The sequence below is a fragment of the Scardinius erythrophthalmus genome, assembly GCF_964197995.2.
Source record: "Scardinius erythrophthalmus genome assembly, chromosome: 12".
In the NCBI taxonomy this organism is placed as follows: Eukaryota; Metazoa; Chordata; class Actinopteri; order Cypriniformes; family Leuciscidae; genus Scardinius; species Scardinius erythrophthalmus.
In genome coordinates, this window is record NC_138232.1 from 10,172,048 (window position 1) to 10,181,718 (window position 9,671).

At 38.9% G+C, this 9,671-nt stretch overlaps 1 protein-coding gene across 1 annotated transcript; it reads left to right on the forward strand.

Moving 5' to 3' along the window:
• The first annotated feature begins 259 nt into the window (after positions 1-259).
• ip6k2a (inositol hexakisphosphate kinase 2a) lies at positions 260-8,762 on the forward strand. Its single transcript, XM_081380335.1, has 5 exons — positions 260-892; positions 3,082-3,295; positions 5,910-6,076; positions 7,164-7,339; positions 7,431-8,762. The coding sequence occupies exons 1-5, from the start codon at positions 682-684 to the stop codon at positions 8,037-8,039; spliced, it is 1,377 nt and encodes a 458-aa protein (XP_081236461.1). The 5' UTR covers positions 260-681; the 3' UTR covers positions 8,040-8,762.
• Positions 8,763-9,671: the final 909 nt, after the last annotated feature.

Below are 9,671 nucleotides of genomic sequence, written 5' to 3' on the forward strand. Positions count from 1 at the left end.
TCCCTAGACATCCATGTCACACAGAGAGAAAAACACAGCTGCTGAGTCTGAGCTGCTGAGCTTCACCCCCTCCACCCCAGACTGTTTTCCATCTACTTCCTCCCCTCCCCCACCCTTCCTCACTCTTTGTTCGCATTCTGTCCTCTCCACTGGTTGCCACCCAACACCGTTCCCGGCGCTCTGATTGGCCAGTTTGATATTAGAGGCGGGGTTTGTGATGCAGCGCTGACATTTTCTCAGTTCGGTGAGAGATTACGGTGTCAGTCGAAGACGAGTTTGAGAGAAGGCAGTTGACACGTAGGCGATTAAACTGCCATCTCTCTCGGTTTAATCCCTTATATTTCACCATTAGAACAAATATAGAGCACTTTACTAAATAAGAAAGATACGAACTAGATGACTCATGTCATAAAAGAAAGGATTTGAATCAAAACACAGAGCTCTTTTCTCTGTCGTGTCGTCTTTCTTCCTCATTCCGGCTTCTTTTGTTTATGTCCTGCAGTGATCCACTGCACGGTTGACATTACATCGCTGATCGTGAGTAAACGATAGAGTGAATCGAGAAAAAAACGAAAGGCAGAGAGAAATATAGAGAGACCATCTCGTCTTTTTAACCGTCTAACGTTACACGTCTTGTGGTGTCCAACTGGACCAGGAGTGAGAGTCTAATGCCCCCGGAGGATGAGCCCAGCCATCGAGGGGATGCAGACAGAGCCGCAGGGGTATATGGGGAAAGGGGTGCTCCTTGAGCCCTTTGTGCACCAGGTGGGGGGACACTCGTGTGTGCTTCGCTTCGGGGAGCAGACGATATGCAAGCCCCTCATCCCCCGGGAGCACCAGTTTTACAAGAGCCTCCCTGCGGCTATGCGGAAGTTTACACCGCAATATAGAGGTAAGTAATAATGCGACGTATTATTCTGGTATCCTGTCTATACAGGCTATTCCTTTCTCTTTCACAAGAGTTTTTGGGGTACAATATAATATCTTTCGGTTTGTTAGAGTGTAAAAAAACATCTTCATGCTAAATGAAGGCCAGCAGGTCTGCTGTGTTTCCGTCTTAACGCTGTTTTCTCACGAGGGCGCTGTTGTAATATCATAAATTCTTAAAGAGACAGGTCACTCAAAAATAAAAATTGTCATCATTTACTCACCCTCATGTTGTTCCTTACCCGTATGACTTTCTATTTCGTGGGAAAGAAAAGTAGACGCCCTTTCAGTCACATTCATTGTATTTTTTATTATTATAATGAATGTGAATAGTTATTATCATTCTATGGAAGTAAGAAAGTCATGTTTAAATGTATATAAATGTTTGGGTGTATTATTATCCTTGTAAAGCTCCGTTTCGGGTAGGGCCCCTATAAGGTAAGTTATTACAAGCTGGCAAGGCTGTACTTTTTAATGCACACACCTAGGTATCAGGGTTTTGCTTGAGGATGAAATGCCTGAATTTGGAATGCATCCCAGACTGACAGACTTGAAAAATAAGCACCAATGGCAAATGTTTCTTTCTGGACCGAAAGACTGCTGATATGACATCATTGACTGCCTCCCCCACACTTGTGGTATCAAGATTTTGCTGTCATTCCTGAGGAAGAACCTGGAAAGACAACTTCAACCAGCTTAGATGTTCGCTTCTGTCCATCGGTCTCCCCTACTTTTTTCAGAAATATTTACAGCCTTGTTTTGATGCACACTGCAGTGTCCGTATGCTTTAAATGCCCTGGTTTGATGATAAGTGTGCAGGGCATCTGTTTTTTTCATTGGGTGAGGTTGAGGGATGGGTGTGATGTCAAAACAGAATCTTGGACATAATCTTTGTGGTTGTTTTGGGTGTCTTGAAATGCATTTCTGAACTGTGGTTACTGCATCAGTGCATTTGACACTTCTCTGAATTGTTTCTTGTTTGATTGTTCTGAATTAAACATCTAGGTGAGACTTTGGGTGTTTTTTTGCATTGTGGCATTATTGTCATTACAATACTGTACATTTCTTTATTATAATTAAAAAACTGATGAAAAGTACATGATTAAAATGTATTCATGGTAGGATTTTTGATCTGACTTTATTTTTTATTTAAATCAGCTTAAATTAAAAGTATTGCATATTTTTTACTTTGATGCATTAAAATACTCGATTAATAGGAGGCCAATGGGAATCATCATTGAAAACAATGGGCATAAAATCGATGCAAAAATCGATTAGAATTTTATTTTTTTCATGAGATTCATTCTGGTAGTAATTTCTCTTTCAGAATATCATATATTTGATTTGTTGATTTTTCTATGCAAATGTCTCATGTATGTCTCTTAATACATTTTAGACTATTTGGGACTGCATTTCCGGTTCATAATACATCCTTGTCATTCTTGTAATGTCCACGTTTTTCTTCTGTGATTTTCCCAGGTTTTGGTCCATTGTGTGTTATCTGATGATATCAGGTTTGAATTTGAGTCATGAAGTGATATGATTTGATAATTGTCAATAAATAGTGTTGGTTTCATCATATCTTAAGCCTCTTGTCATTTGTTTGTGGGCTGGTTTCATCCTTGTGGCAACTGATTGATCGTAAACGTTTCTTATGGTTTGCCATGACAGATTGAGAGAACCAATCCAGTGAACTCACAGCTCCTGTTCATTGGCTGATGTTGTTTCCTAGACTTCTCTCTCTTCCAAAACATCAGCCCTATTTTCTCTCTCTCTCTCTCTCTCTCTCTCTCTCTCTCTCTCTCTCTCTCTCTCTCTCTCTCTCTCTCTCTCTCTCTCTCCTCTTTCTTTCTGTTCTAAGTATTTCTGTCTTGTTTGTATGTTATGGATTGTGTGATTCCAATCAGGTTAGGACCAGCCCGTGCTGTCGGCTCAGTAGCTTTTGTTAAAGACTCGGGAGCTTTTAAGAGCAAAAAAGAGAAGTGGGTAAGAGATGTTAAAGATTTCCCAGACAGTTAACTTTAAGCTCGGATCTCTGACTACTTCTTCTTTGCTAAAGTGAAGTTATTATGGTTTCACCTCTGACCTCGTTCTTTTTTCTATCTCTCCCTCTCTGTCTTCTATTCCATCTCTCTCTCCTCCCTCTCTCTGCAGGTGTGGTGTCAGTGAGTTTCGAGGAGGACGAGGAAGGGAATTTGTGTCTTATTGCGTACCCTCTACACAGCGATCTTGGGGACCTGGAGAATGTGGTCCCCTCGGCCGACCTGGATCCCAATAACAAAATAAAATGGGTCAGTAAGAAGCTGCTGGACAATGACGGCTACAGCAAAGACCGGTCAAGACACACTCGGAAGGATAAGGACAAGAGGTAAGGGGACGGTAACCGTTGATTGCGCAATAGGCTTGTTAATATGCATAATAGATGCATAGAAAATAGGACTGACGAGTTAAGGCCCATTCACACCAAGATTGAAAACTATAACAATATTAACGCCCACACTAGCGGAAGATATCATTAAACCACCTGGCAAGTAGGGCTGAATGATTAATCAAAATAAAATCGTGAAATTGTGATATGGCTTAATGCTATTATCAAATCACAAAGGCTGCAATTTAATTAAATATAGCGGCTTAGTTCATAGTAAATGCTGCTCTATCTAAAATAAATCCATCTCTACATCTGCTCTGGTTTTTGGGTCACTTATGTTGTGCATTTGGGAACACTACTTGTGTATTTATAAGTAAGTATTATAATTTTACAGTGTACATATTTTTTTTTATTGTGTGATTTTATTTTTTACAGGGAAATTATAACAATAGTTATACTTCTTATTTTGTTTAATATTTTTATTTAATAATAATAATCATTATAACAAAATAATAATATTAATTATTATAATTTTTTAGTTATATTGATATATTTTATATTGATATTTTTTAGGGCCAAAATGTTTAGCCCTAAAAATGTGCATTAATTCAAAATCCCAATTTTAATCAGAAAAATCACAATTGGATTTTTTTCCCCCTTAATTGTTCAGCCCTTCTAGCAATTACCCAGAACACCCTACCAGCTGTTTAACAACGTGCTAAAAACCACTCATATCACCTTATTAACCGGAGAGCTCTGACCTGACAACCACCTACTACATTGTAGCACAGTTTTGCATTATAACTGCATCATTAGATTATTTAAAAATACAAATCTTTTATATAGATTTGTATTTTTGTAGCTATTCAATTTTGAACCCCTGAAATAAATCAATGTGATGTGTGCTAAACCCTTGCTGAGATATTAGTAGGCTTTAACCAGACGCTGAGGTCCAGAATCTTTCTCAAGGGCACAATGCTGACAGATCATGTGCTGTTCCTTGCGGATCGAACCAGCAGCTTTACAGTTAGCAGAAGTTTTAATTCCTAGACCACACCACCCCACGTCTCTGGAATAATACTAGCCTGTGTTCTCCTGTAATAATGGCCCTGCTCAGTACGTGTCTGACTCAGTGAGAATGTGACCGATCGTAATGTCGTTGTCGTCACTGACCCACAGGACACCCAGCTGGGCAGAGCAGATGCACTCTCAGCTGCTGGCAGCCGGACTGGTGCAAATGTGCGTTTTGAGCCAAAGTTTAGCAAGTGGTTATGTAACCAGCGTAGCTTTGTGACTTATTAGAAGTGACCTCTGTGTGACTGGGGAAGGGGTGAAAGAGCACATAAGGGGCATTTGTTCTTCATGCGGGATTTAGGATTTTACGAATCATAAGTAATAACCCTCCATACAGCACTCTACTGTAAAACCGGAAGGAAATGCACTTATTGGAGCTGTAGCAAAGGTGCATGTCGCAGTAGCATTAAAGCATTTTCATAATCCTATTCAGATAATAACATAATCAGATAACAACATCATAATATTCAAGGTCAAACATGTTTGCAGTGTATGAACTCTTGGCCCAAGCCGCCATGAATCCAGGATTTTGCAATGTGGTTGTTAAAGGGTTAGTTCACCCAAAAATGAAAATTCTGTCAGTAATTACTCACCCTCATGTTGTTCCAACCCCGTAAGACTTTCGTTCATCTTCGGAACACAAATTAAGATATTTTTAATGAAATCTGAGAGTTGGCTCACTCCTTCATAGGCTGCTAGGTAACTGATATCTGCCAGCCCAGAAAAGTTAGTAAAGACATCGTTTAAAATAGTCCAAGTGACTACAGTGGCTCAACCTTATCTGAAGTTTATCAAGCGATGTGAATACTTTTTGTGCGCAAAAATAACAACTTTATTTAACCATCTCTTCTCTTCCATGTCATTCTCCTAAGCTGTTGACGTAGTGTAACAGCGCAGCGCTTCTGGGTTGTACGTCAGAACGTAGGCTCCCTATTGGCCGACGCTGGTAATGTGTGTGATGCTGGCCAATAGTGAGCCTACGTTCTGATGTACAACCCAGAACCGCTGCGCTGTTGCACTACGTGAACTCACTCAGGCCCACACAGAAGAAAATGAATAGTTGAATAAAGTCGTTATTTTTGTTTGTTTGTTTTTGCGCACAAAAAGTATTCTCGTCGCTTGATAAACAAGGTTGAGCCACTGTAGTCACTTGGACTATTTTAACAATGTCTTTATTAACTTTTCTGGGCTGGCAGATATCAATAACATAGAAGCCTATGAAGAAGTGAGCCAGCTCTCAGATTTCATCAAAAATATCTTAATTTGTGTTCTGAAGATGAGCAAAAGTCTTACGGGGTTTGGAACAACATGAGGGTGAGTAATTACTGACAGAATTTTCATTTTTGGGTGAACTAACCCTTCAAGTTGTTCTGAATGCTTTTTGCATATTGCTTCAAGCTTCTTTGGGTGTTCTGGGTCCTAGGGTGTTTGTTCAGATCTCTAAAAAACATGTTGAGTTCATCCAAACAAGTAATCTGATCCAGCATGTTAGCCCTAATCCGTCTGTCTGGCTGACCCACCTCTGTCTTCACCCTTGCAGTGTGAAACGCGAGGAGGAGTGGCTCAAGCAGGCCGAAGTGTTCTACTACAGTCTGGAGGGGAGCAATGCTGCCGGCCCTCAGCTCAAGCACAACCCCTGGAGCCTCAAGTGCCACCAACAACATCTGCAGAGGATGAAGGAGAACGCAAAACACCGCAACCAATACAGTATCCTTTAGTGCTGCCACAAACAATGGTGGATTGGTCTTTTGTAGTTAGTCTGATGTTAGTTAGATTATTATTTACACACACACATATATGTATATCTGTTCAAAAGTTTGGCACCAGTTAGATATTTTTGAAAGAAATTAATACTTTTATTAATTAATTTTACACATTAAATTGATCAAAAGTGACAGTAAAGACATTCATAATATTACAACAAATTTCTATTTCAAATTAATGCTGGTCTTTTGAACTTTTAGGAAGAATCCAATTTAATGGTTTCCACAAAAATGTTAAGCAGCACAACTGTCGACATTGATAATAATAAGAAATCTTTCTTGATCACTAAATAATCATATTAGAATGATTTCTGAAGGATCACGTGACACTGAAGACTGGAGTAAAAATTCAGCTTTACCATCACAGGAATAAATTACTTTTTGAAATATATCTAAATACAAAAAATCGAATAATATTTATTTCACAATATTACTGTTTTTACTGTATTTTTGACCACATAAATCAAGTCTTAGTGAGCCTTCTTTCGAAAAACATTAAATATTTTGAACAGTAGTGTGAGTTTATAAAAAATATATTTGACTATAAAAAATATATTTTTTAGTTTATTTATTGCCAATGAAAAGTAAATGATGGTAATAAATAATTATAAATTATGGTAATATATAATTTTTTAAATAAAATGTGTATGATGGCTAATAAGAATTATAATTATACAAAAATGGCTTTAAATGAATAATTTCATCTTATTTTAATTAGTTTTATTAGTTTTCAGTTTTTCCTTAAAAATCACTTAAAACATGATATAATATTTTAAATATTATAGTTTAAACACCTGTTTACCCAATGTTTACTTTAAAATCACAAAAAATATAGATATTCACCGCGCAACAAATAGCACAGCATATTTTAAAGCTGGATTTTATCTGCAAACAATTAGTGAGGACAATTGTAAGGAAAATAAAAGCAAAAGCATTTTATCATGCAACAAAAACAAAGGTTAATTGTAAAGCACAATGTATAGAAAAGAAAGGAGAATCTGTGTTTCCCTTAACCCGGCACCTCCCATCAGAATTCATCCTGTTAGAGAACCTGACGTGGCGCTACACGGTTCCATGCGTGCTCGATCTGAAGATGGGCACGAGGCAGCACGGGGACGACGCCTCTGAGGAGAAGAAGGCCATGCAGATTCGCAAGTGTCAGCAAAGTACATCCGCCAGCATCGGAGTGCGCCTCTGTGGCATGCAGGTTAGCGTAGCACTCCAACGTGATTCCATGAGGAAAATATTAGAAAGGCGATATTTCATTGTCATTTACACACTCCTCTGCTTTCCTCCAGGTGTACCATTCAGACACAGGGCAGCTCATGTTCATGAACAAGTACCACGGCCGCAAGCTAACCCTGCCTGGCTTCAAAGAGGCCATCTTTCAGTTCTTCCACGACGGGAGACGGCTGAGGCGCGAGCTCCTGTCGCCGGTGCTTCGGAGGCTGCGAGACATGCAGGCGGCCCTGGAGGCCTGCGAAAGCTACCGCTTTTACTCCAGCTCGCTCTTGATAATCTACGACGGAGACCCTCCGCGATCCCGCCATTCCCCAGAGGATGGACTTTCGGAAGAGGAGGAGGAAGATGACGAAGAGGAAGAAGAAGAGGAGGAGGAGGAAGAAGAGGAGGGAGGTGCTTTTGGATTCCCTCACGGAGCAGGTGCGGCTAGCAGCGGTGCTTGCGGCGGTGGAAGCGGCACCAGCGGCTCTGCAGGGGTGCGACGCGTGACCAGGTCAGACAGCGGCCCGGCCGTAGACGTACGCATGATTGACTTTGCCCACACCACTTGCAGGCACTACGGGGAGGATAGCGTTGTCCACGAGGGCCAGGATAGCGGTTACATCTTCGGATTGGAGAACCTCATCACCATCATTTCCCAACTAGAGGATCACGGCACAGATTAAACCAGCAGGGCGTCCGAATGGGGAAATGCTTCTTTCTCTCTCTATTCCTCGTTCTTTCAGTCCCTCGAGACGTTCAGCTCAGTTAAAAATCTCGAAAACTCCACCTGTTCAGTTGTTTTGGTGTCTTTTTGCTGTTTTCTGTGTGCGTAGAGGATTAAAAAGGGTCGAGAGGCTAACATTGAAACGTCACATGATCGGCTTCCTCTGTGTTCAGTAGCTTTACTCCCTTACCCTGGTGTGTTTTTTTTTGGTTCCCCTTTTCGTTCTATTTATTGAGAAGATAATGGTTATTTACAAAAGAAGGACCTGATTTTGTTCCCGTATTCTTTCCTTGAGAAGGTTCCAGAACTTTGATTTGCTTCTGAACACTCCTTATTGAATGAAGGAACAGTAGGTGGCGAAAAGGAAGACTGTTAACCGTCGCTCTACAGCACCGTCCCGTTGCACCTTTACCCATCGTGAAGAGAGAACTATATTCAGATAGTTAGTTGACATACAGAGACTATGATAAAGCTTTATTTATTTGTCATATTTCCTAAATAAACTAAAAAGAAAATTCAAAAAAGAAGATAAAGAAAAGAAGATTCAAAACTACATTCCATGTTATTGTTACAATAATGATATTAATAAATATTATTATTTGACATGTTCAGATACCTCTATCTTATATCTGTTGTACACGGTATGTGGGAGGAAAAATAAAACTTGTTTGTGTTAAATTCTGGTCTTGTACTGTTTTTTTATTTATTATTAGTAGTAGTAATTTCTCTAGGTGTGCTGTATGCTATCAGGTTTCATCTTTAGATATATATGCTGAACAAGAATAGTGAAATAAAAAGAATGAAGTAAAATGTTGAAGATCTTTACTAAGGATGTTATTAAAATTGAACTAGCTTAAAATCAGTTGAAGGCAGTTCTTCTATACTATAGCATTATTGTGATTTACCCATAGTAATCTTTTGATTGATACTGAGTCATGTAGGTTTATAGCCGTCAGAAAAATATAACTACATTATCATGATTTTCAAGAATGCTAATGTTTTGCCCTGTGTAAAACTTTTAAAGCAAGGTGGCCTGACCTTATCCTCTTTACTTGCTGTTTGAGACGCTCGTCTCAGTTACAAATAGACGTGTTACGTGTATCACTGTTACACAATGGCGAACATGTAAAACAGACATGCATTATCAACCACACTCTTCAAAAGACAGGAGTATGTTGTCACACTTTTTACTCCAGTTAAAGAGTACATATATGTTTTTTTGCATGTTTTTGAAAGAAGTCTCTTATGGTTACTAAGGCTACACTTATTTGATCAAAAATACAGTAAAAACAGGAATAATGTGAAATATTATTACATATTAAACTACATTTTGTTTTTCTAGTTTAATATATTTTAAAATGCAATTTATTCCTGTGATGGAAAAGCTGAATAGTCAGCATCATTACTCCAGTCTTCAGTGTCACATGGTCCTTATGTTGATTTGGTGCTCAATTATTAATTTCATATAAGAAAGTTTTGTAACATTATAAATGTCCTTAATGACACAATTTAATACATTCTTGTTGAATAAAAGTACACATTTCTTCTTAAAAAAAAAAAAAAAAACCTTACACCAAACGTTTGAATAGTA

Bases quoted from the DNA above. Each gene is read 5' to 3' on its own strand.
- ip6k2a (XM_081380335.1), top strand. From the start codon at position 682: ATGAGCCCAGCCATCGAGGGGATGCAGACAGAGCCGCAGGGGTATATG. The intron at 3,296-5,909 runs GTAAGGGGACGG...TCACCCTTGCAG, and splicing joins CGGAAGGATAAGGACAAGAG to TGTGAAACGCGAGGAGGAGT. The intron at 7,340-7,430 runs GTTAGCGTAGCA...GCTTTCCTCCAG, and splicing joins TGCGCCTCTGTGGCATGCAG to GTGTACCATTCAGACACAGG.